Source organism: Aulonocara stuartgranti, assembly GCF_965226115.1.
Source record: "Aulonocara stuartgranti genome assembly, chromosome: 13".
Taxonomy (NCBI): Eukaryota; Metazoa; Chordata; class Actinopteri; order Cichliformes; family Cichlidae; genus Aulonocara; species Aulonocara stuartgranti.
In genome coordinates this window covers 27,617,770-27,645,739 of record NC_138949.1, presented here as the reverse complement: position 1 = coordinate 27,645,739, position 27,970 = coordinate 27,617,770, and the positions used below count along the sequence as shown (strand labels likewise).

Sequence of the window (27,970 nt, the reverse complement as noted above, 5' to 3'; positions counted from 1 at the left end):
AGTATGTGGGCTTCTTTTTAACATATAAATGCAAACAGATTCACAATAAATGCTTCTGTGCTGGTTATCGTCTCATATGCACCACTGTGAGGGTCACTGATAAAACACATCAAACTGCAATACTAAACTTAAAATAGATTATTATACAATCATCAGGATATAATATTTACCATGTACTACATACCTACATCAATGATTTAAGAAAATGTTGGTGATAGCAGATTTAAATAAAAAACATACATGGTCAAATTCATAAATTAACCAAACCGATCTTCTGTTATTAAATGTGTCACAGCTAACTCAGACTTTTTGAAGAAACTCTTTACCTACATTTACTATTGAACAAACGCAATGTGGAATACATGACTACAATAATGGCCTGAGATAATGTCTTCCCTTTTCATTAAAGCCTGGCTTCGTGTCTGATGCAGAAATACCGAAGCACAGAGGAAAGATGCACAGTAGAAACGCGGATGTAGCTTCTGGATCTGAAAAGTAAAGCCAACCTGGCAGCGCCTGACTCAGCCTCAGCAGACACTTTCCTGACTTATTTTCTCAGCAAGTCCCTTCAGATCACACTGATTAAAACATTAAGTCTATTTTGTTTATTTGGAGGATTATCCAGGGTTATCCTCATTGGCTAACATCTTGAGTCGGTGCAATGACTCGGTTGCAAAACACCAAAATGGTGACAGCAAACATGCTCATTGCAAGACAGAAAAAGTCTGCATCCGTCATAAAGGTCGATTACAGCCCCAAGCAAAAAACTAAAGTGGCATCACAACTGCTGGTGTAAACTACACATGGGTGTTGTTGTTTTTAAACATTATTTTTATGGCATTTTTAGGAAAGTAAGGAGAGGTCACAATAAAACCCCAGCCACTGGATCGAGCCTTGAGGCATTTGGTCATTTGTTCAAACTCACACTCAGTTCAGTGTTATGCCAGGTTGTTGTGCACCTTTTGTAGTTTTTTAACCTGGTGTGCTGCATTCACCTTCAGAGTAAAAGCTGAAATGCTCGTCTTTTACCTTGAAGGCGAACTGCATGTTACACAATTTCATTCCTGCTTGGAGAGCAGCTGGAGAGTTTTCTTAGACAAGTCAGAGTTTTCCGTAGAAACTATGGGCGACTGCGGAAATCTGCAAGCAACCAAAGAAACTTTAAGGAGGCCAACTGGTTGGGGAACATACATTTTCCCCTCATAAATGACGGACAAGTTACCGTCAACGTGGTTAGTAGTCATGTGACTGTGAAACCTCAATACTAGCACGGAATGGTGAAACTGACCATCAGCTCACTGTCCTGAATGGTCAATATTATGGTCATGCGGCGACCATAATATAGCCTTCAAACTGCCCAATTTGAACACAGTAGAGTGACGTCTGATGGAATAGAGTTAAAAGCAGTACAACCTTGTTATAGTCATTCATTCTGAGACTGAATCGCATAGCGCTGCCTTTTATTCATTTTGAGGCATTGTTTCGTTTTCCCTTCCTTTTAAAAAGTACCGGCCTGGATTAACATCGTCTGTGAGCCGACCCTCACCCTCAGGCTTTATGTTACGTACTTCAGATTTTCAGCTGGAACAGGTAAGAGTTCAGAAGGTTAAGCAAAACCCTGTATTTATAAGGTAGCTTCTTCTAACCCACTTAAAAAGACAGTTTAAAGAAGTATTTGTCTCCTCGGTGTATAATCATGCTCAAGCTTAATGACATAAGGGCCCTCGGTCCATGTAAACATCGAGATGCTCTCACCTCCTCTCAGAGTTTAATTAAATTACACTGAAACCGTTAAATTATCAGGACAAAAGCTTGTATTAAAGCAGCAGGAGCTCAGACACTGCACTCCGATCATTTGTCATCCCTCACGAAAACCCCCACAGCAACACTACCCCCCATTACAACCCACTGTTATATGTGTGTGTGCGTGTGTGTAGACTGCACTGTAAGATATTCCTAATTATGTCAAACAGAAGGGCAAACCAGCTGCCCTGCTGGTAAAGGCTGACTCAATCCACCCAATAACTGAAACAAACTTGTGCATGTTTCATCTTCACCTCCCAGTAACGACGCAAAAAAGCTACCAAAAATGCTTCTGATGAATCTTTATCCCCACATGTCATTTAAAGATTACACACCGTGGAGCTAAACATTAAACCAACAACTCAGGGGCTTTTGGCAAACGTGCTGAGCCAATTTATTCAAGACTATTCAATCACAATGTCCTTCATGTGTCAGCGTCCGCTACGGCAGAGCAGTTCTCTCATTAAGAGAAGTGCACTTGAGAGTTGAGGAAAACACTATTAGAAGCCAGTAAGATGTTCAGTTTTCACCCTTTTCGGTCAAAAATAATGTTGTTGTTTAATGATTTAAGGTTGTTGGATGAGTCCAACACTCAGTTTTTAATTCTAGTTTTGATATCGAGTGAATACAAACCAACACCTAACTGGACTGAAATGACATCTGCTGGAAGGTTTCTAAGCAGTTTAACCCTGAACAGAAATCTGATCCCTTAACTTTAAATATGGAGGTTGTGCTGCTCCTGCCACAAAAAGATCCAGTCCAGGAAGCATTTAAGACAATCATGTTGTTGTAGTGATTCCCATCTACACTTTATTGTAGTAAAGATATCGAGAAGTGTGCTTTATGTCTTATTTTTGGCTAAGAAGAACTGGCAACAAAGACAAACTTTTTAAACCTGAATCAGAGTCACAAAACTTTTAAAGCACTTATTATCAGATTTTTTCGCTACATTTTATTCCCTGATGGCCAAAATTAAAATTCATGTTAGGTCTATTTCCTCATTTATTTAGATAGGGACTGCATGGAGTCACTGCTGAGTAACAGTGGCAGTTGACGGAGTGTTTTTATTGCTTCATGCAGAGATGTGACTGGAGGCACAAAAATGCATTGAGCAGGTTTATTTCAGTTTCATCGTGACACAAGATTTCATTTCTCTCTTTTGGTTTCACATTATTCATCAAAGGCCAAAACAGAATAAATGACTTATAAAAGCACACATATATTTAGTCAGCTATTTAGTCATTAAATTCTAGTCTCAACAATCAAGATTTGCACTCCACTAAACAGGTTTTGGCCTGTTTAGGACTTTAAATAAAAGAAAAATATTTCATCTAAGTGGGGTTTACTAACTCAAACTTTGAAAAAATCACAGAGAAAATACGGTAATTTTAAAATTTAATTCATGTTTTACTTTTTTCTGTATCTCTGTGTAATAGCACATACAACAAAACAACAATGGGTGTAATATTTCAAACCAGGGCTCCAACATCCTCTTTAGAGTTAAGGCTTCTTGTTGTAGTCACATGTTAAAGAAACATGTTTTAAGAAAGTACAAGTTATCTTTGTAGTAAAGTCCCACAGCCTTTCATCTTGTATAGTGATGTTACCCCAACTGTAGCGACGCTGACAATGAAAGGACTCCACCTGAGCAGTAACCACTCGTATGTGCAGACGGTTTAAACACCATCGCGCTTTGTTACCGTGCGTAATGAAAATATGTGCTGTCCCGCAGCTGGCAATACAAATGATCAACCAGCTGTGAAATAACGAGTGGATGCTGTAGAGGTGGATAACACTGGTAAGTGTGTGGATGGGAAAGGGCAGGTGGAGATAAGGGAGCTGTTAATTTGTGGAAAGACTTGAGAGCAGGTGGGACACTCGATAAAGGGATGGATTAATATTACGGCTGCTGACTGTGTGCGCGTGGCTGATGATATACATCTTGTGGAGAGGAGGAGAAGAAACAAAGACCTAATGAAACATCCCAACAGCCTCGTAAATCCAATCAGACAACTGTCCACACTGATGAGACGCAGACAGCGCCGCGACTGGCTGGGAGACTGTGACGTCAGCAGGAGGATCCCTTACATGGTCTTGTTACAAACAGCTTTGACAGGAGGGCCTGCTGCCATGGAGATAGCATCCCAGTGACCTCCTGGTGGGTGTTAAGCTCTGACTGACCTCCTGCTGCCTGAGTGACAGCGCTGCTATGCGATTGTGATGAAGTATGAGATACTGTGATGGAATGTGTGCGAGGGAAATATGTTTTGCGGTTAACTGATTGCCACGGAGCAGAGAGACTGAAAATGCATTCATCATGTTAATCACAGTAACTCATGATACATATCCTACGATAACTGTGGCATCGCGATACAGCAGTTCTGCAAGAAAATCACAATATTTGTGATTGTAGAAGAAAAAATTACCTCTAAAAAGGCAAAGACCAAGAACTGTGCATTTCAAGGTTTTCATGCGTTTTTTAGCAGTGATTAAAACAGGTTAAAATGCTCAAATCAAAATAAACATTAACATTTAGATGCTAATAATCACTGAACGTGTGATGATGTTTGTGCAACAATTATGCAACTTTTAGAACTCGCTAATTTTCTCCCCCTTCTGAGAGTTTCTTCTTTTAACCTGTATATTTTACTAATTACTGTGACTATTTCCTGACAACTTTAAAAAAGTGGAAATATGCAGGAACTCATAACTTTTGGCCAGAATTGACTATTTTTGGTGACAAAGCGTGGCACTAACTTCCTTAATTGGCACAGGTTGCTAGGAGTTAGTGGAGAACAAGCTGAAACCTGTGGAGCTGAAAAATGACAATCCACAGTGTCAAAAATATTGGCATCCACCAGCGCTTCCCCTCAGCTTCCTAGTAAACACACCTATTGTATATATTTTTTCAGAAAAACCTGACCTCAGGGTCAGTGAGATTCAAACTTGTATGAAATTTTAAGTAGATACACCTATGGAAAAAAGTAAACAGTTCATGTGTTCCTACCATCTTTCCCCGCTGCTGTGCTGAGCGCGTTTCTCGCAGGGTGAAGACGTTGCCGCAGACCGAGATCTCCCTCCAGACGCCTGGTTTGGAGTCCTGGCTAAAGCCGTTGCGAGGGTGCATCACCAGCACGCCATTGGTGGTCAACCCGTCCATCTGACCATCAGATGTCTTCCACTTAGCAGCTTTCTCCTGAATGAAGCAAAAAACACGCTGATATTCATATGCGTTCAGCAGCCCTTCGTCCAACCTCCAATCATATTTAGCAGACAATGTGCAGATACATATTTAGCAGACTGAGCTTTCTCTACTGAGCATGTGTGAGTTTAGTGTTGCCACCAAGAGCACTAACAGGACACCATCAGTTGTTGTCCTCTGCTGTCAAACAATGACAAATTGAGAAGGACAGTAAAAACAAGAACATGGGAAAAGTAAAAGCAGGTTAAAGGTTTTAGAATAATATGAGAGCACACGCTCTACGACACGTCTTTCATGTCTTGTTTTCCTCTTTGTCCTGTGGTTCTTTAGTCTTTCCTTCTCTCATCCTTCTGCCTTTTTGCTCTCACAAACTCGCCCACACGTGTCTGAAGCTCCAGATGAAACAGTGCTCACCCCGAGGAAGATGCTCTTGGAAGAGTCGAAGCCTGCGGCGTAAATGCGCGCTGTGTAAGGCGGCGTGCGCTGGCACATAATGCGGCAGGCGAAGCGGGAGATGGTGCTTTGGACCGACTGAGTGTCTGCGTTACTCTGGCTGCCTGCCACTGTATCCGTCACTACAAAGTCTATTGGACTCTCTGTGGATCGACCGATCTGGAGAAGAGAGATGGAAAGATTAGCCCACAATGCTTTTCAGCGATGTGATAATATAATGATGTATTACCTCAGGGGAAGCTGGTAAGATGAAAAACATAACAGAGAATGGAGACAAAAACTGCTAAATGGATGCAGAATGTGTCCAGGATGGAATCCATTAGGAAATTTGAAATACATAAGCCAAGACAGTTGGATAATCTTTAATAGCAGACAATACGCAGAACAAAGACATGCTAGAGACTTTTAAGTAGAGTCGAATTGCTTCACATGCATTGCAAACTTGTATAAAACCCATAAAACCCCTAAAGATGAGTACTTTTCTTCCCTGATAGCGTCACCAGAGTACCATAGACACCACACAGGAAAGCCTCAGTGTTAGTGCAAGTCAAGACAGAACACAATGACTTTGGAGGAATTCTGTGTTAAAAGCTTTACTGATGCAGTAATATCTTTTGTCCAAATCTGACTAAGATGAATGATTCATGATTGGTTCATTTTATTACTCAACACAGTGAGATCAGGACACAGTCAGCTCCAAGAGTTAATGTCACCAGATGGAAAGAAGTCATTATGTGACATGGCTGAAAGCACCAGCAGAGCAGTAGACTGCTTTTTCCAAGCTTAAGGCGACTCACCAGTTAAGGTCATCAGGCAAAAAAAAATAATAATAATAGAAATTTTAACATTTACCATTTCATTAAAACTCCATTTGATGTAAAGATCATTTTATATCCAAGCATGCATCCGTTTTCTGCTGCTTATTCATGTCTGGGACACAGGGACTCCAGTCTAAGCAGAGATGCTCAGTCTTCCCTTTACCCCTCTTCTGGTGAGGACACTGAAGCCAAGCCAACTGAGAAATGTGTTATCTGCAGCAGGTCCTGGACTTGCCTCCTTCTAGTAGGACGTCACTTAAACCTCCTCCTTTCAAATGACCAAGCTTGCATTTGGGATCTTATTCTTTTTTTCATAGATCGGCCAATAAATGAACAGTTCTGCCTTTTCTTATGCGCAGTTTAGGGCGCCAGGGATTATCCCGCCAACACCTCCGTGAATACACAAAGCACCGGACCCCCATGGATCCTTTTGCAGGTGGTAAACTGACAGGATGGTGGAGTCGAACATCGCTTGAGCTGACAATAAGCCCATTCACCGAGGCTCCTGGGTAGTTTCCTAATCTGGGCAGTACTTCTAAGGTTTTTTTGTTTGTTTTTGTTTTTGTTGCGGTTGTTTTTGCTTTTCTTTTTTTGAATCGCACTTAGTCTGGCCCCTCACCCAGGACCAATTTGCCTTGGGAGACCCTACCAGGGGCAAGTTGCCCCCGACAACATAGCTCCTGGGATCACACGGGCACGCAAACCCCTCCACCACGATAAGGTGGCGATTCATGGAGAGGTGTTACATTAAGGGCTTTTTTTTTTTTTTTTTAAATTAAAAACATTTCTACATTTACATTTGTATACACCAGTGGTGGTTCTCAAACTGTGGCTCATCCAGGGGGATGTGGACTATACAAAAGATTTTTGTATAGAAAACAAAACTCTGGTGATGCTTTTGTGTTATTTTTTATTAACTAAAATTCAGCTTTGATCCTTGTTTATTGGTGACTTGATATGGATCAAAAAGAATCTCTGGTTTATACTTTGAGATATGGCACATTATGAAGATGCTGAACCTGTTTTAGTACACAGACAACTATAACTGAAGTACTTTGATATTGTTTTTCAAAGAGGCTTTTTTCTTAGCTTTTCCAAGTCCATTTGTGGCCCTTTATTCATGGTGCACATTGGAATAAAGGGTCCGTTATTACGAGAGGTACAAATTTGGAAGCAGTTTGCTGTAATCAGGACTGAGGTTTCAAAGTATCTCAAGTGTCTATGTGTCACTTCCACTGCTGCAGATCCAACTGCTGACTGTGTTGATAAGCGGGCCAAACCACAACAACTAACTTCCAATTATTTTCAGAAAGACATCATGCACTTCACCTCACACATTGTGCCTCATGTCTCTCATTCCGGCGTCCCTTCAAGGGCTCTGCTTTAAAGATCGAAAATCCCTGCACTAAACACGCAGATGCTCTGTTACCAGCCTCTATTTAATATGTGTGTGAGTGGAGCAGTGAAGTGGAAAAAGTAAGGACTGTGAATTGGTTGTAAAACTCCAGGCACGGTGATAAAAGCTGGGGCTTGTTACCTGGAACATGTCTGTATTGCTGTCGTGGGTGTACTCCACCACCACCGTCTGGGCTCGAGACAGAGTGTAAGAGATGCTGTGCTGGTCTTTGTTGCTTATGGCCTGGAAAGACAGAAGGAAGAGATCAGATCAGCACCGAAAGCAGAATCATACCCTTCACTTTAAATGCAGAAGACTGAACTGAGCATGTTTTCTATCAAAAACACCTCTGACATCTCCTCAATGATCCTTGCAGAAAATAACAGATGCACACGGGAAGGGTGGAGATGTGTAATCATTAACTGGATCCATGTTCTTTTTGGTCAGTTAGGACCACACACAGGACTGAAACGGACAATCGCTCTTCCAGACTGCAGCTAAAGCCTGGCCTGTGCGCGAGTGCGTGTGTGAGTCAGGGTATAAAAGTGTGCGTTCTCAGAGAAGCCATTATGTGCTGATGTCAAACCAAAAAAAGCACTCTCTCGCACACATACACAACTACAATTCCCTGATCATTTAACAGATTTTAGTGGATTTCTGGGCAGTCTTTGGGCTGATGATGGAAACACATGAACGTGTTCTACCCTGGATTTTGCAAGAAAATGCTCAGTTACCTTCCACTGGACAGCTCGCATTTGTTTCTCTTATAAACCTTGACCATGTTCCAGTTAAATCCCATGTAAAAACCATTGTCCAAATATATTTTAAAACCTTGACAAAACCTTGTACCTGATTTTTTTCCTTGTTCTGCAAACTCAGGGAAGCTCTGCTGAGCTTTTTTTCCTTTTCTCTCCTGACAATTGTGTGTGTGTTTGTGAGATTCATTGTGTGCAGTACTTTAATATCACAGAACAAAAAAGCAGAGTTTCACAAAAGCCTTTGTTGGAGCACTGCAGGCCAAAACCACTGAACCAGTGTGTTTGTATTTGACGTTTTCATAAAAACAACATCCCACACCTACGCAGAGATGAATTAAAGAATGCAATTTTCCATCATTAAATGTTTAGGCCATGTGTTTAATGAATCTAACTGACGGCTGCAGCTTTGTGATCACTTGTAAGTCTAAAAGGTCGTGTTATTGTGCGTCTCACCTTGGCTGCTTGTGGAGAGCAGGCGACGTGAACTGTGCTGGGCTTCACCCCGTTTGCCTTCGGCCTCTTGCAAAGTGCAAAGCGGCTTTTACGTCGCCCCCGATCCCCGTTGGGCAGAGAGCCATTGTATCTGCATGTACACACACACACACACAAACATAAACACACTTATGCATGCATAAAACAATAGGGCATTATTGTCTGGGCAGCTGCATAATACGCTGGAAAAAACAGTCATTGTGGAAAATGCTTGAGGCCTTTTAGTGCACTCCCTCCAAGTGCCTAAGACTACACGCACACAAACAGCAACCTATACTTTTTATACATGCCTTTCTACAAAAGTACATCATGTGCCCCAAAACAATAAAGCCCTCCAAACATAACCCTCGAAAGGCTGAGAAAATAAACACACAGAGAGACTCATTTAGACTGATACATGGCTGCGGAAAGGAGAATAAACAGAGGCGTTCCCTCCAACAGAAAAGTCTCTGTGGCTCTCAGCAGCACTGTGACTGCGCTGTTGTGTCTCTCTGAGCGTGTGTGTGTGACTTTGTTAACATCCTGAAATAAGAAAACATTCATCACTTCTGTCCACATTTCAGCAGGTCAACAAAGTGCCACTGATTACCAAGACAGAAAGAAAAAATGATATCTGGTTCATCCCTCTCATAAAACCTTCCACTTTCTATTCAGTACAGCAGAAGGAAGGCGCTCACTCGCCCTCACAACAACACAATCAACAAAAGGAAGTCATTAAAGCAAAACAGGTTGAAAGGCAGTTTGAGTTTCCAGGTAAAAGCGGCCACAGAGGATTTCAGGAAGTAGTTACATTATTTCAAAATAAATTCCAGTAGAGCCGAAGTTATGTATCCAGCAAAAAAACAAAACAAAACAAAGCAAAAAGGACAAAAAGCTGATAGCATTGTTTTTATTTTTAACAAAAACAGACAAAACAATACAGGTTGAATGTTACACACTGGATACATGTTAAAAGTAATATGTAATTCACTGACATTTTATTAGGTACACCTGTTCAAGGCAAATATTTAATCATTTATATTTGATATATACGGCAGGAGCTCTGCGCTGTGACATGCTGAAGTTCAAACGGGGAATCAGAACGGGGAAGGTGATTTAAGATTTGACTTTTAAGGTGGCATGGTCCCACTAATTGCTAATCTACTGGGATTTTCCCACACAACTATCTCTAGGGTTTGCAGAGAAAATATCCAGTGAGCCACAGTTTTCTGGAAGAAAATGCTTTAATGATACCAGAGGTCAGAGAAGCTGGAAACAAGAAGTCAACAGCCACTCAAATGACCACGTGTTATAACCCAGTTTTGCAGACTAACATTACGTCAGTCATAACACACACACACAGGCAGAAGATCACACCGGGTGCCACTCTTGTCATCTAAAAACAAGAAACTGAGCTACAATTCACACAGACTCTCTTGGACAACAGAAAATTGGAAAAACGCTACCTAGGCTGTTGAGTCTCGACTTCTGTTGTATTGTTCCTGACCATGTCCATCCCTTTATTACCACTGTGAGACCATCTTTGAATGGCCTTCCAGCAGCATAACGTGCCCCAAAGCTCAAATCATATCATATTAGCTTCCTGAACATGACAAGTAGTTTAATAAACTCAAACGACCTCCAAAGTCACCAGATCTCAGTCCAGCAGAGCACCTTTGGGATGTCGTGAAACGGGAAACTCGCATCATGAATAAAAGAAATCTGTGATGCTGTCATGTGTCAATTTGGACAAAAATCCAAAATCTGATGAAAAAAAAAGGATCCAACTCAGTACCAGCGAGGTCTACCTAATAAAGTAAACTAATTGTATTTAAAAAGGTCTTTTGAGTTTTTTGGAAAAATGTGGACAATTTGGATCTTTCAGAAAGTCCATCGGAACAGTATATTGCACTTTTTGAACTGCTGCAGGATTTTTGTCTAAAATTGTACAAGAGGAGTGGTCTGTTGCACGTTGGGCTTCTCTGACTTCATTTATTTGTACAATAAGGAAATGCAATCACATATAATTTGAAGTCTGCCACTAATTATTTAAGCAGACAACACATAATAAATAGTCTAAACAATATTTACATGTATTTATATAAACACACTACATTTTGGTTTTGGTTCTGTTTGCTCATATATGGAAAATTGTAACAAACTTATTACTGAACAAAAAGAGAGAAATTTCCAAACACATCGGATCCGTGTTTCTCTCAGTACACAGATGTTTTACTCGTTATTGCACACACATGTTTCAGATAAGCCGTCACCAGTGTGAAGTGATATTCCTATGAGCGGTGCCACGGCTTTATAAACATTACTGCATGCATAAACACTGCTCGCTACTTTAACATTGTTATGACATCCAGAAGCCACAGACGTTACGGTATGAACTCTTCTGACTTATACCCTAACTGCACTTTACGTCTCAGAACACATAAGAAACAGTCACACGTAACTCAAGGTTCAATGTGTAGTCTTTCAAAGAGGTAATCTTCTTCATACAGGAAAACTATTCATGCAGTATAAGCACAGTTGGAACGTGTCTCCGGCCAATCAGACTCTTGAAACAAACCCACCCCCTCTATGAAGTCCAGGTATGACAGACGACACAGGCGGGTTTGTGAGGACGCCCAGCCTCCAGCTAAATGTTTCTCTGAGTTAGAAGATCTGGGATCAAACAACGCTTGAAGGGTTTATGAGTAACCATGGTGAGAGAACAGAGCCACGGCAACGTTTGGGAAGAGTAACCATGGCAAGACTGTAACCATGGTGAAGTTTAGCCCGTATCCAGAGCAAGGGCAGGGCGGTCTGCTGGAAAGAGCCCAAAGTGTTCCTGGCAGTTCAAAATCAGGTTCCCATGGGTAGCAGTACTGCATGCATGACACGAATATTCTCAAAACAAAAGCAGAAAGGTCAAAGATCGGCGACAAGTTCATGATTGTGCATGCAGGTTGGAAGACAGGAAGAACCAGAGTCAGGAAAAAGTTAGTCTGAATGTGCAGATTCATACTGTATTCCTTATTTCCGACAGCTAGCACCATCTAGTATGTCTGTGTGTGTCTGTGTATTCACTCCAAACACTAATAAACTAAATCCCAGTTTGCAGCAACAAGGTAACACTCATACAGTAAACCTATAAAAGCATAAAGGCAGGTAGTGTGAGCAATTACTTCTCATGCATGAGTCACTCTCTGTGTCTCTGTTTATATGTGTAAAACCAAGCAGCAACTATCAGGGCTGAAAAATAAAGTGAGCAAGGCAAAAAACCGCAGTTCCTCTAGTGGACATTTAAAGGCCAGCTCTGATAGCAAGCCAATCCCCAAAGACATGTTAAAAACATACAAGTTTATACGGCATAAAGTTTGGGTGTATGGTCCCATTGACTGACAGGTGGATGCTGACATGGGTAAATGTAGTCTCCAAGGCCTCACCTCTATTATTGAGTCTCCAAATGCGGCATTTGGGAAAACCTGACAAATTATCTGGCTTATTGTTAAATCTACCAATCCAGTCACCTTTAACACTGCAATAGTACTGACTTAGAGTTGGTAATTACTTAAAAAGATGTTGTGCTTTATAAAGTAGGCAATAAAAGACAAAATATACATGATTGTAATAGTTCTCTCCGTGAGACCTGTATCTATGTGTTTGCACAGCTGTGGAGTATAGGGAATCACATTCATGATTCATGAGGATTTAAGCCACACGGATAAACTAATAATATTTGTGGACACACAGTTAAGCTCACAGAAATGATGCATGCAGACAGACAGAGGTGCACTGGGGGAGGGATCTCATCTGCAGCATTACAGCTGTTTAAAAGCCCCACATGCATGTCCAGGGCACCTGTAAACAGACCATCCCCAGAGACACCACAGCATTCCTCCGCATTAGGCTACTAGCATTACTGGGCATGAAACATATTGGACTCAGTTAGGCGTTTAGATCGTTGATGGGTTTCTCTGTTGCTATTTGTGGATCTGTTGTCAGTTACACAGGCGACACAAACAGAAGGACAAACAGACATTCAGATGGGTGGAGTTTACAACAGCTAAGCTGTTTACTTCATAGAACCATGAAAACCTTCCAGCTGCCTTCCAAGTAATTTATTGCATTGCCTTTTGTCTCCCAACCCCCCAGCTAGCAAAAGTGCAATCATCCTGATTTGGCACGAGGTTTTATGATAGGGAAGAGGTGAAACAGAGAGCCCTGGTTTCTTGAGCTGTTCACCCATCATGCCCCAGGAGGATGCTGGCAGTGATTCAAGGTAAATCAAATGATCAGATCAATACAGTCACATTTTTACATTTTCTGAGGATTTCTTCAACAGCTGCTTTCCGATAATTTATTGCGAGACATTTGTTGTTGGTGTCACAGTACAATTTGGCTGCAACTAGAGCAGCTGAACACAGTTTTGCTATGGGCCAGTTGGGATCCCATGAATGGCTGGAAATATGTTGTGCATGAACACAGTTTGATAAATAAAAAACTAAAAATATCGTGGATATCATTTAGCAATGATTTAGTCCACATAAAGGCCTCAAAGTTACACCATTTAGTCAGTGCGGGTAACTAAATACACAAAAACCAACAAATCAAACTAAGTCTGCAGCTGGCTACGATTTGGGCCTTTGCCAGTTTTAATTGACAAAGGTCTCATGTGTCTTTGAGTTTTGACACATGAGACTAGAGCAATGCTACTTTATAGCTCAGTCACACTAGAATAAAAATAGGATATCAACCTCCTTGGAGAAAAGTTGCCCAGTGATTGCACTGAATATTTTTGCGTTAAGATACCAGAGGCTGAGCGAAAACACCCTTTACTTTTGGATGGTAACTTTCAATCGACAAAGGATTGAAAGACAAGAAAGACAAGAAAACTCGCAGCGTGGCTTGAGTGCCGGTGATGTCTTTACTTGACTGTGATAGGTCAAAACGCCTGCTGTGGTGCTAATGTGAGGGTTAGATGCTCAACTCCCACAGTGACCACTCACGAAACACATGCAGTTTCAATGAACCCTGCAAAGGTTTAAAGAGCAGCCTCAGTTGCTGCACAGTATGTATTTGCTCATGTCATGGAGCAGTGAGTGCCTGTGTTGACCTTTAAAAAAGGGAGGCCTGACCTAGAATCAAAAAACTAGGAGCAGAAAAAGCACAGCAAAACGGAAAACTGGGGTTCTCCCTTGTAAAGCCATTGAACTGAGTTTACTGCTCACTGCGGTTTTCCACTAGGGAAAATTTCCACGGTCATCTCCCTGACAATGCTGCTCTAGCACAACCCAGAACAACAAACTGTGAGTCAGCTGTGGATCCAACTATGTGTGTGTGTGTATAAGACATGAAAAATGTGCGCTCTATGCTCATAAATGTGTGTGCGTGCATGTGCATGTTTGTGCGTCTATGAACGTGCATGTAAGGAGTCTTTCCGACATCTGCATTCCTCTGTGGAGTGGGCTGGGACAGGGACCAGAGTGGAATGCCCCTTTGGGGAATAAACAGGAGATACATACAGATAGAGGAAGTCCTCCACTGTCAGTTGTTACTGGAGAAAGTGTGTGTGCAGTTAGAGTTATGCGTCTTCTATGCTGAAGATGCAGGGTGGAGTGAAGGGTTTTTCCTACAGCTGACTATGTGGACTTGACTCAAAACAAATCTCAGCATCCACTGATCTAGTAACGCATCAAGCAATGTGGGTACTGTCATGTTCAATAAGTCCAAAGCACCAGATCCGTGTGCATGACCCTGTGTGGATAAAAATATCCCCACTGTTTATGCTGCTTTGTGGAAACACATTCCTTTTGTTTCTTTTTGGCATCTTTTCAAAAGAATCATTCTAAGCGTGTCAGAAAATATCCACAGATAAACTGACCAATCAAAGTACCTTTAAAATTTCACTGTATTTCTCTTGCAACCCCTATTATGTTTCTATAATTCTCTTCAGCAGAAATCAGCTGAACGGTATAAACATTATTAAGCTACAACATGTTGCCGGTTCTTTGGTGCTTTTTAAAAGTTCTTTAGTTTTTGGGGGTTTTTTTTGCTGGTTTTATATCTATAAGATGGTTTAGGTGACATGAGGGTAATGAGGCTGCATTAGCCAACTTATTAGCTCAGAAAGGGATCAACTTAGAGCGCCAACATTTATAGAAAAGTCTGAATCAGTGTTGAATGATACATTACATTTCTGTAACCAACCACTGTCAGTCCAGCATCTAGAATGCCAGATAATAACTGTGTAGCAAAACACAGTCAAAAAACAGAGCTTCATGGATTCCCCAAATCCATAACAGTGACTATATTCATCATGCATGACCATGAAGGATATTAAGGTATTATCTGTCTGTGTTTTGAGGGTGAGTCTTGGTTTATGAAGCCAGATTAACAGTCCTAGAACTTACAGGCAGCAACCAACACATTTAATTATTAACCAACCATGAATCAGATTCTTTAATTAAACACATCAACAAATTAAATAGAAATATTACCGGTATAAATAATTTTCATGAATTTGACAACCTCTAAAAAAGTGACAGACATGAGAAAAAAGTGCACAAAAATTTTCCTTTGAAATTGAGGAAGACTTAAAAAATAAACATGATATTTTGAGTACTGAGGTGCCAGGGAATTTAACGAATAATTAGGCAGATTTGAATTTGAGCTTACTTTTTTATTACAATTATTATTCTAGCACCATGAAAACATTTCTGTTTTTTCACCATGCTGCAGTATTATTTGGCCTGTATGTGCTATTGGCTATGAAATAAAATGATATAAAGCTTTTATGAGGTGTTGTAAACGCATAAATGCAAAAAATATGGGTCATTTTAACCCACCGCTTTGTGCTTGCTAGGCAGCATGATGGTGTTATGATACATCATGTGTACTTCAGCTTTTGTGGATATAACTGAGATGTTGCTGTCATGGAATTAAAGCTACAGCATGCTCTCATAATGTGCTGCAGGTGCATAATTGCAAAAATTAGGTCATTTGAGCCCATTACTATGTGGTTTCCAGGCAAACTGATGGTGTCCTAATAAATCATGAACTTTTGTGGGTATAAGTTAATATGTTGCTGTAGTGAAATAGAAACGATACAATGCTTTTACAAGGTATAGCTGCATAAATGCTAAAAAAAAAAAAAAGGTTGTTAGGCTGCTGTTAGGTGGTTGCTAGGCAATGTGACAATGTCATCATATCTGATATAGATAAGAACCTTTCTGGGCCTAAGATGTACCTGTGTGTCAAGTTTGGTTACTCAACTCCTGATCCTGTGGGAGGAATTGGCGGCCCAGACTCAAACACTTACTAATATAGTAAGAAGATTAACAGACAAAAATAACTGCATAAAAATAATACAAATTAAAAAATGTGTGTTCTGGATGTGAGGCTGAGTATCTGTCATCTGCTTACCCTAGCACAATGAGCTCTCCATACTTCACTGGCACTTTGGTGGAGGCGGTGGTGGAGATGTTTTCCTGCTCCGGGGAGTACATTGGGCACGGTTGATTGAGGTCTGTAGGAATTGGAGGCAAGGAACGATGGGTGAGATGCAACGGGGTCACGGGAGGAAGGAAGGGGCAACGAGGGGAAGGGAGGGGGTTGGTGCTGATCGAATGGAGCACTGGGGAGAATAAGGAGAAGAAGGAAGGGGAAGGGTCAGCTGAGCCTCAGCTCCACCCTGTCATGCTTCATGGGTCCGTCTCTTGTAGCTCCACTTGTTCTACACTGAAAAGTGACAAAGACACAAAGATTAGTGTGTTTACTCACAGACAGTCCTGGTATCAGATCATTTAGATACACACTTTACTATTTTCACCTCAGGCTGAGAAGTAAAATGACCTTAAAGACTTTACAAAGTTGGGCATCCTTTCATCTTCACTTATAGAATAAACTACAAGTTTAAGATTTTAACAAGCCCTCAATCATGAGGCTGTCCTTTATAGGGGCTCCACATGTGTAAGTTATTTAATGCCACTTTAAATGAAGATTAATGAAATGACATTAAGAACAAATCTTTGTGTACGGGGATCAAAATTATAGCCGGCTGCAGCCACAAAACTTTGTAAATAAGACTTATAAATTAACCCCATAAAAGATGGTAATTAAAACAACAGAAGAAGCAGAAATGAAATAAACTGATAATTATAAATGAGACCAGAACCGATGACAGATGGAGATAGATGGAAATGATTTGGTAAGTTTTTCCTGAATCTTCACCAGTGTTGGTGTCGACCAGAAGAATATCCAGGCGGCCTGTTCCAGATTACACGAGGGGTCGAGCTGGTTCACAGTTTACAAGCATGTCTGAGCGATATTAAGGTCCCAGATGTTGCAGGGTCTTACTAACATCCACTAAAATTTTAAAATCAATTCTAAATTTAACGCAAAGCCAAAGTAATGACCTCAGAACAGGTGTCATATGGTTATATTTTCTTCTTCTTTTTAAACTGCGGAATCTCTGAAGTCAATTAAGATGCTCTTTTGATATTCTTTCGAATATCACGGCCATATTGTGACCATAATCAGTCCGTGTGGTCTGAATATGGTCACACTAGACAACCTTAAACTTCCGCAGATTAAATAAATAAAGGCAAATGTCTACACCTTCACATGTCTGGATGGGAAATCTTTCTGCTGACTGATCTGGGTGTCTGCGTTAAGCGCTTTGAGTCATTTTCTGAAGTCAGCATTTATACACAACTTTCTAAATACACAGGAAATCAAAGAAAGGAGAAGAGAAAGAGAGTGTGTGTGAGAAAAGAAGGCATGAGAAAAATGGAGAGGATGGACTTCCTGTTACTTTAAATTTAACTCACGACCTTTCTTGTGTAAGTCCCCCTCTCTTCCAATTACAAGGTAAAAAAAAAAAAAAGAAGAAAAACAGCATGCAAATCTTTCCAAATAAGAATATCATCACTTCAAATACAGGCAACCCTCCACATATGAAGCAGAATATTCCCTGAGTGCCTATTTGCTTAGAGAGCGCATGAATAAAGTATAGGAAGTAAAGTGTTTTGATGAAGAGTGGGGGTAGGTTTGTTGTTTCTCAGTACTCTTAGTGAGGCTAATACAGTCCCAAAAGACTGAGCGTTAGGTTCACGCAGAGGCCTTCCAAATAAATATTTAAGGCACAATGCCCTATTTAGTTTGAACTAAAGGCAACAGTTATATGAGCACTTGTGGAGCATCAGAGTACACCATTTAAAATCAAATCGAGCCCGAATCCAAGGACGTGGCTTGTAGTTGATAATTAAACAACTCACAAAAACTTCCTTTAATAGACTAGACTTGTTTTAGGACCAAAGTTAGAAGAGATTCATCTTTGCAAAAGACTAAAACACCAGAGGCATCAGTACCACTCGCCTCTGTCCAGAAAATAAAGCTTGTTCCAGGAGTTGGTTTTCTTTAATCTGAGATCAACTGGCCACTAAATTGCTATCGAAGGTTTTTATTATTACAGATGTGTCTGACCTGACTGCAAGCTCTCAACTTGTGGTTAGAATTACTTACTTAGTGATTCTTAGTTTGTTAAATAAAGTCTGAATTTGTAGCACCAAAACCACTAATAACAGGTGTCCTATGCAGCATGGCATAGGTGAGCGCCTAAGCCATGCTGCAGTTAAACTGCTGTCCTGCAGAAATTACCTAACTATTTGAGCAGAAATTTCTTAATTTCTGTTTCAGATGTACGAGGTTTCAACTGGAATCTAAATGCAAGTAGCAATGCAATCTTTGTGATTTTCGCAGAGTTGTCACAGTCAATCACCATATTCTCACATGTAAGATTGCCACCTTGAGCCATGCAATCACAAACTGACAGCAGAGCCACTTTGCCACACCAAAGTGGCTTTGAAGACAGAAGCTGACTATGAATGTTTGCAGACCTGGTTTCAATCTCTTAAGCAATCATCTCAAAGGCAACAAAACTGCACACTCACGCCACACGGTCGTAAAACCTCTGCTCGTGCCACGCTCTCCAATTACGCCAAGTCCCCATACCACCAGCATCAGTAGCCTTCTATAGGCAAGCTGGCCATTAAAACACTTTTACACTGTACATTTCTCTCTGCCCTGCTGTTATCACAGATGTGTTTAACTCGCTTGTCATCCTAACAGAACGAATTATCACAGTAACAAGTGTCAAATGTATTGTGAATGAGGTTTTCTTACCTCTGGAACAGAATCTGGAAGTTCAGAGGAAAGCTTTTTATGGAAAGGCATCTCTCATCAAACTATTCCAGAAATGAAAAAGCTACTTCCCAAAATATATATTAAAAAAAAAGATGTTCTGCTGTTAAGAACAGTGCACACATGAAATAGAACGCACAGTACCATGCTGTGCAAAACAAAGTCTGATATGATTTGTTGCCCTCACTTTTAGAAGTCTGCTGATTACGCCTACAGCTCATATGCTCAGTGGGTTACTAGGAGGAAGATGCCTCTTTGCGCTAAATGGTAGATGCATACACATAAACAGTTCCCACACAGAAACAGGAAGTCAGAGTGTTTATACCACCACAAGCGCCGCTTTCAGGCCGATCAGTTGTGACAAGCTGTGGGTATCAGTGGTGCACCCAACTCTCATTTTTTCTACTGCTTCGACATGTCATGTGCAAATTAAGCTCGCAGTAGCTCAAAACGTTACCTGGAGACGAGTAAATATTACAGCAGAGAGCATGGGGAAACACTGCATTGTGGTTTACACTTGAGTGGCAGTTTCTAGAGGTGAGAACACATTTACATAATTTAGTTCACTGGTGAAGAAAGGCTTTCCCAGGTTCAGCTTTGGGCAGCTTTTAATGACCCAGAAACCTACTTCTTGGTCTTGCTGACAGTAATCTGATCTCTCGTCATAACATGAGAAAAAATAACATGAGGGAGGAGTTGGTTTTTTAAGTACTCCGATGAGGGCATCACAACTAAGATTTTTAGGAGCTAGACGCTTTACATGCTAAATGCTCATGCAGTCATAAACTGCTTTACAAAAAGATCCATGTAGCCACAGTGATATTACTCACTGGTTTTGGACCACGTTCTCTATTATTTTTTGGAGCCAGAGGTGACCATATTTAGATGCCTGACACCTACCTTTGTCATGACACCTATTCATCAGATAGATAAACTCTAGTATTCAAGTGGATGAGCTCAACCTGTGAGCTTTCTAGAGCTCTAAAGTTGGGTATTTTAAAATGAGTGTCTATGGGGAATGACAGTAGGCAGCAAAAGATGGATGCAGTTACCATGATGTTCCCCACAAAACCTCAAAATCTGTTTTTTTGCCACCATCTTGGCGTTGTGAAACCAGATGTGACATGAGGGGGACTATGTTGGCAAATGGCGGTGGTTAACAACTTGTGAGTGACAGGCAACTGGGAAATCCTCCTTTCTGAAACTTCAATATGACTGGAAATGAGTGATGTCATGGCCCAGGACTGCTTTGCCATAGAATCCTATAAGATGAGAGCCCCTTTTTGCAACCACAGACATCACTTCTTTGTGGCCAATAAAAAGAGCTTGAGTTTAACTCATGTCTTGTCTTTTTGAAAACTAAAAAACAAAAATTTGGTCCACCCCAAGGATCGGGTCCCCCGACACAAACAGAGTAATATAGTGTACGCTGTTAAGTGCCAGGAGGATTGCTAGGATTAATACATCGGGGAAACCAAACAACCTCTGGCTAAGCGGATGGCACAACACAGAAGAGCCACCTCGTCAGACCAGAACTCTGCAGTCTATTTACACCTACAGACTAGTGGACACTCTTTTAATGATGAGGATGTACACATCCTGGACAGGGAGGAACTCTGGTTTGAGCGGGAAGTCAAGGAGGCGATTTAGGTGAAAAGGGAAAGACCATCTCTGAATCGAGGAGGGGGCCTAAGGGTACATCTTTCGCCATCTTGCAATGCTGTGATTGCAGCCTTTCCCCAACTCTCTTTGAATCGTACTCATGGCCATTGATCAGTGGTCTTTGATCAATGAGCTTTGATCAGTGGTTGTTGATCAATGGTCACGAGCATTTGCATATTAATGAGCAAGGAACTGCTCTCACAGCCCATTGTTCCTTCAGTGGTGCTGGTTTCAGTCATTATGTAAATGTACTGTTTATAAGATTGGGAAAACCTGCAGTCAGCTGAGACTGAAGAAGTCACTTGGATGAGTAACGAAACGTTTCTCCCACTGAAAACGCTACGTCCAGATGAACAGAATCAATTATTTGGGATTTGAAAACTATTGTTACTAGACACAGACAACGCAGCGATATTCAGTGTTAGTACATCTGGTACCAAGCTGGGACTACACATTATTTTTATCTGATACAATGGTCACAGTGTCAGATTAGCTGATTATTGTATTTGACTGAGAACTTGGTAATAAAAAAGACAACTGGTGACGACTGTGTGCTCACAGATCTCTGTGGAAGATTCACAAAAATTCCAACGTGCTGTATCTGGTTCAGAGTAGACAATATCAGATGATCAGGCACGTCATTTCACCCCATCAGAAAGATTATGACTTACTTAGATTAGCCAGAACTGTTGTGGCATTGCTGACACTTGAAGGTCAGAGTTCAGCAGGTGCTGAAAAGAGCAGTGAATCCTCTCAGCTTATCCCGACACTAGACACTACTGTGAAACTAGATGCAGCCCACATGCTCCTCTTACAGAAGAGGTTAAACCCACTAACCCTAAACCTCGACTCTGAATTATCAGCACACATGAAAACACACGTCTTACTGTACAAAAACACACACACACACACACACACACACACACACACATACACACACGTTTGCACAATCAGCAGTGCTGAGCAAACTGTTGGCTGACTCACTGGGAATTGATTTTTTTCCAATGGATCTAGACGTTGAAAACAAAGCAAAAACAGGTCAGGATGCTGTGGGTTTCATTACTGGAAGCGGCTCCAGGGTGTTGATCTTTCTGTCTCAGCTCAGAAAAACCAGTAGCTGCCTCTTCAGGAACAAAAACTGCGCATTCTGGTTTTTTCTTAAAACACGACCGAGGTAATGGTGAAAAGTGAGGTGGGATTTGCGGTGCTGGATGCACATTTATGGACTCAGCCATGTTCAAACAAAGCTACACTAAATGGACAGCAAAGTGGACCATAACGAACAAACACAATCATTTAAACTGAAAGTTATTTTCTGGCTAATAGATTAATCATTTGCTCTACAGACAAAAACTCTGCAAATCTAATATTTTGTCACTGCTGGCATCTTCACATACTCACTTTACATGTCTTTAAAAACAAATGGGTGCTTTCACTCAAGAAAAAAACTGGGCAACGATAAAGAGTGCTGCGGATTCATTTTCTGGCAGCTCTTCTCTGCTTTAATTTGGTTTAAACAATTTGTTAATCTGCCCACATCATTTGCTTAAAGAATCATCTTTCTGAGGAAAATAAATGCATTTTGTATTACGGACTAATAATATCCATAAACTGGAGGAGCTGAGGGGGAGCAAACTGTTTAAAAAGGACGTCCCCTGTACACATACGTTGCATACACTGCATGGGCGTGTATATAATTTTTTTAATGTGTGTCTGACTAAGCTCTCGGCCTCTGCAGCTTCATGACATAGAGCTCCGTGTGGCTGCATGCCAAGTGCTGCTTAGCGACCGAGACACAGTCCTACAACAATAGGGCCATATCTCAGAAAGGCTGACTTTGCTGGCCGAGGTCACTGCTTGTAACGGTGAGCTGCTGACAGCGAGAACAGAACCCTCAAAATCAAAAGCCTTCTGAAAAGTTTACTTCATGAAGGCACCTGCTATTCTCACCGGCTTCCAAAAGAGCTCAACACATGATGATGAACACACACCAAATTTTTCATATTTGCATGCAGGATAGCAGCTGTACTTTTTCTTTTTAATGCATCGCCAACTTAGCAACAGTGCAACATGTCAAACTGTGCTATTTAGTGTATGCCATTGAGCAACACAGAGCCGTGCCCAGTGAAACCGAGCTTGCATCAGCCCCCCACGCCACACACTTAACAGAGATCTCTGCAGGATTTGAATCCAGCACAATGCTTTCATGTTGAGTTAAAATGTGTGCAGTTCTTAAAAAGGGTTGTGTTATGGTAAGTTAAAGGCTGACACACTTTCAGGATCACAAAGCACAGCTTTGTTGAAACAAACAACATAACTACAGAGGCAGCGTGTTTCTCGGCTGGCAGGTCAGGAACCTGAAATGGGTCAGAAAATAGAACTAACAGGGTCGTTCCTGCTTCAGGAACAGCTATTGCTGACCACTTGGTAAATAAAACTGTCTATTAGATAGAGTAAATGGACCCCAGTTTAATGGAATGGTTTAAGAAAATAATCTTATTACAGTTCCAATGACTTTTCTTTGGCTCTGTATGCAGGAAATCCCTTAACTACTCCGCAAAGTCTAGTGCATGACTGAGTGAGAAGGCAGGTCCTGATATGCATGAGCTGCTGGCCTAAGGCCTTCAGCTTGGCTCATGTGAAAACACCTCCCAAAACGGACACTTATCTACATATTAGTGACATTTTTAAGTGATTTAAATTCCTACTTTGGTGCCACAATTCCTACATGCAGCCCTAATGAAATCCCAACAGAGACAGACTTCAATATAGAAGCTAAAAGTGCAGTGTTATTCTATTATCTAATCTAAAAACCCAAATGAAGGCATGTTATTGTTTGAGCGTATGTTTTAGGTGGAGGTCCTGACTATACATTAGCAAGATTTGTCAAGAAAAGATGCTCAAGAGGACACAGAAAGACTAAAGAAGGACTTTGGACACCTAAGATTGATTAGGAAGGAAAGAAAACCAGGACCTCCTACAGTGCAGCATCTTCATTACTGGAAAGCGGTAATGAAATCCTCCTGGCAAAGTGGGTCATCCGATCAATAAATAATCACAGATGTCTGGTACAGAGTCAAAGGGGATGGCATGTTTTAGCTCTTTTGGACTAGATGAGGTATTTAATATGAAATACCTGTTGCTTTGTGAAAAGATAACCTGGACTTTGTCGGTTTTTTAGTGTGAAATTGTACAGAATTAGAGAGGAGATCTTTAAATTCCAGTTTTAGCAAATTCAATTTTTTTTTACTTCCCCTTCATCTTAATAGCAAAGATGAAAGCTGCATTTGATGCTACTATAATCCAACACAGTGTATGGCGATGCTAAATTTTTTAATAACTGAGTCTCTGAAATAAAATCCACCTCATATTACTGTTCTTGAAAACACACAAACTGCCCGGGTATTCTGCCTGCTTGCTTAACAGTAAATATAATCCAATGCAGGCTGAAAATAGGTAACTGTTGTTTTGTTAGTTTGGGCTTCTGTGTAAAAACGAGAATTCTACGTGAGGAAAGAAATAAGCTCATCTCATCACTTGTGGCTCCTGTGATCTTAATCAAAGCTCTTTGTGACGAAGGTCATCATATGCCTAATCATCCCAGTATTACTGGCTCTCACCACATCCTCAAACGCTGAGGCTTTTAGGCATCTCACACCTTTCATGTTTCCTATGAGTGGCGTGCAAGCGAGGAGCTTTGAGCTCCCCAGCTGTTTCGTGCTGAGCAGCAGAATCACGTGCGCTTCAAAAGCTCGCAGCTTTTTAAAAAACAGAATCTCTCCCTCCGCCATCGGGCCGAGAAGCAGCGACATGAGGGGGGCTTTAACTTCTTTCCATCATGTGTGCATAAAATCAGAAATTCTAATGCATCGCGCTAGTGTGAACTGAATTTTCCTGCATCTCGAGCCCAGAGCTCACTTTACAGAAAGGTGCTAAGTTCAAGACAACAGTGCCAAAGTCAACTCTGCATTCAAAGAACCCAGAGTCACATCTGCAGTCAGAAAAATAGACACATAACATGATGTGCACTACTGTACTGTCAGTCGGTGGAGTATGGTTAGAGAAACTGCTGAATCTGCACACAAGCAGCTGGAAACAAATAAGACAGAGTAGGGAGAGGTGAGACGTCTTCTTAAATGCAAACGTCGCTGCTCAAGCAAAATATCCAAAAGTCTTCATTTTAGTGCTTAAAAGGATTGATCAATCAGTTATTTATGATTGCCCCTTAACTCTGAGCAGTAGGGCTGTGCGATATGACCAAAATCTCATATCCCGATATAAGAATTCTATCATCCCGATAACGATATAAATCACAAAAATGTAACATTTTCTGTAAATTCTGTGAATCTCGTGCAGCTCGACTTGCGGGAAGTGTTTCCAGCTGCGCGTCGTGTAGCTGGAGTCAAGTGTTTTAACCGATGCATAAAACTATACATTTTTAGACATAAGTTGTAACGGCCACCGTTTTCTTTGTGAGTATTTATTACACGGCGTGCTGCAGGGAAAAGCCTGTTCTAACGTTTGAGTCTAAGGTTTATTTTTTAGCACCTGGCGACTCTTTTTTAATTCTCATCCGTAAATAATCTGCTCTTTCACGTGATTCAGTTTATTTTGAAAAGTCTCAACAGGATCTTGAGCTTTATTGTGAAAGGTTTATGTGGAACATAAACAAGCGGACACGCGATGGTGTCGTTGTTGCTAACGACAACGCATAAAAACAGGCGCTTGTCCGTCCGTAGTGTGGTTATATTAAATATAAGAGAAAGAGAGAACTTTAAGAAATTAATATAGCCACTACAGTGACCATCAAAACGACGAAAAAAATATTGCCGTAAACAGTTTCTTTTGCGACACCACGAAACAAACAATAGCGTAAAATGAAGGATAGACGTTTTTATATCGTCATCCGATATATATCGTTATATCGAACAGCCCTACTGAGCAGACTTATTTAGTCTACTTACTGCAATAGAAAGGTGAAAAAACTGTTGTAAACAGAGAACACGGCAATGTAGAGCAGCAAGAGAGATACTCGGTGGTGCTGAAGGACAGCCGTGCTGTGACAAACGTTTTAGCTCTGATTGCAATCTGTGCTGAAACCTTTTTATGTCACAGGTGAAAGCTCTTGAAACCGTGATGCTTACAAGTGAAATATCAGAAACCCACAGCAAATGAAAAACATCACGATATTCTGAGCTACTTCAGAGATACAGTGGGTGTTGTCCTACTTTCCAACTGAATTTACAAAAATACTTTATTGGTACAAGTGTTGGTTTATGGTAATGTCAGTAAGACACCTGCTCCCACCCACTGTGCCGTATTTCTAGGTACCAGCCTGAACATCAAAGATGGTTACAGTGCAGCAAAACCAAAGAGGGTTCCCATCAACCAAAAAATGGTCGAATGCATGAGCAGTTTTTTTTACTGTTTTTTAGATGCCTCTAAATTCTCATATAGAAATGATTTCTTTTCCCTGCACAAGTAACCTTCTTTAGTACAGATTTAAGGATACCATCAAGATAGAGCACAAAGGAAGTTTATAAATATTCATTGTGCTTTTTCTAAAGTGAATTAAAATCTTTGTATCCTCATCCAGTGGCTAATCATCTCACACCACCAAGAATGTGAAAAACAAAACTCTTTGTCCCCGTCACACTCCCAATCTGCCTAACCTGCGTTCTGTATGGAAACCAGGGTAAGCTTCTTGAGCTCAGCAGAGCAGCGAAAACAAATCTGAGTGCAGAAGCTCGTGGCCTTGAGGAATGACCTTCACAGAGAGGAGGTTATTGCTGCTGTGGTCAAAGCCCCTCGCTCATAGCTGCAAATTTGAAATGTAATTCCTGCTACTATCCAAAGTGCAGAAGCACATTTCTGTCATAACATTATTCACTCGAGTGAAGTGCAAATGTAAATCTTATATGTAACTACGGTGACGGCCTGCACCAGCCATCACGGGGCCTGAAATTCATATTTCCAAACCGAGAGGAGTATTTGGCCTTAAATGCTTCCCACAAAAGGGATTTATACACTTTGAGGGTGTTCCAGCACCCTATAAGGGAATAAGGCGGGCAACTTGGGCAAGACGAAGCATGGTTCTACCATCTCCTCTCACTGATCTGTCAGTTATTTTCTATATGATGACATAATCATTGAGTTAATCTTATTAAGAGAAATAACATATTTCTTCAAAAATATTACTTTAAGGACAAGTTTATGAAGTATTTTAACTCAGTCATTTTAAGTTGTCCTAAAATATGACAGAATAACAAAAATTGATACAAACGTTGTAAAATGGGAAACCTTTGCTGACACAATGGCAGCAATATTTTGTCTTAAGAAAGCAACTTAAGGGGCTTTAGTGTAGAACCTTCTTGTGTACTACAAAGCAGCCACTGTAGACTTCAAGGGTCGGGTTAAACATTTACAATTAGGTAAAAACACCTATTAAACAAAGCATAAGAAAAAAAGAGAACAACTGTGATTTTTATTTTCCTAGAAGAATCTCGATGTGGGGGAGGAGTCAGATGGCTCAAATCACAAACCTCAAACACCAGCTGGTTGATGGAAGAGCCAATTTCTCAGCCGACTCAAAATGTTAGCTGTCTGCCAGATTATGATTTCTAATTAAAAAAGGTTTTAAAAAAAGAATAAAAACACAAGGATTGCAGCTGATCAGGGAGACCAGAATGAGTCTAACTTTCAGTGAGCTGATGAGAATAATTTCTGCCTCTTTACCTTTAACGAGAGCCGACAAGATGTTTGTTTGAATAAATTATTAGCTCAGCCTTTTCACATCCAAAGAGCAGTGAGAAGGCCTTTTCTGCAACTAACCCGTCACACGATTAATCTTTGCAGCATCAGGTCAAAGTGCTAATAATCCAAACGCTGACGCCCACAAACAAATTACAACCAAATGTGAAAGAACAAGTTTGATGCAGATGGCGGTGTAAACATAACAATAAAAAAGCCTCACGGGTCTTGACATCAGTCGTCTCTTTATGGCTTTCAAAGAAGGAAAGAGCTTGAGATGAAAGGCTTCCTGCAGGTTCTTGGAATGTCTTTCATTGTTTTTCCAAATGGTGACTAAAACAGAGCATTATCCAGCACATCATGCTGGAGCTTTTACGACCGTAGAAAAAAAAAGGAGGACTGCAGAGTCTTGACCATAAACCTCATCCTCGTAAGTGCTGTTGGTCTTAAAAAACCAGTTTCA

At 40.9% G+C, this 27,970-nt stretch overlaps 1 protein-coding gene across 4 annotated transcripts in view; it reads right to left on the bottom strand.

Moving 5' to 3' along the window:
* peli1b (pellino E3 ubiquitin protein ligase 1b) overlaps window positions 1-27,970 on the bottom strand; it is a 66,699-nt gene that overhangs the window by 6,368 nt on the left and 32,361 nt on the right. For 3 of the 4 annotated variants that reach the window (XM_082556808.1, XM_082556806.1, XM_082556807.1), the window contains exons 2-6: window positions 16,318-16,632; window positions 8,884-9,013; window positions 7,814-7,915; window positions 5,420-5,617; window positions 4,811-4,999 (exon numbers count right to left, since the gene is read on the bottom strand). In XM_082556808.1, the coding sequence (XP_082412934.1) occupies window positions 4,811-4,999; window positions 5,420-5,617; window positions 7,814-7,915; window positions 8,884-9,013; window positions 16,318-16,400 (702 nt within the window). In that variant the 5' untranslated portion in view covers window positions 16,401-16,632. Of the gene's footprint in view, window positions 1-4,810; window positions 5,000-5,419; window positions 5,618-7,813; window positions 7,916-8,883; window positions 9,014-16,317; window positions 16,633-19,077; window positions 19,096-27,970 lie in introns of those variants that run through there. The other variant, XM_082556809.1, reaches the window with a different exon arrangement.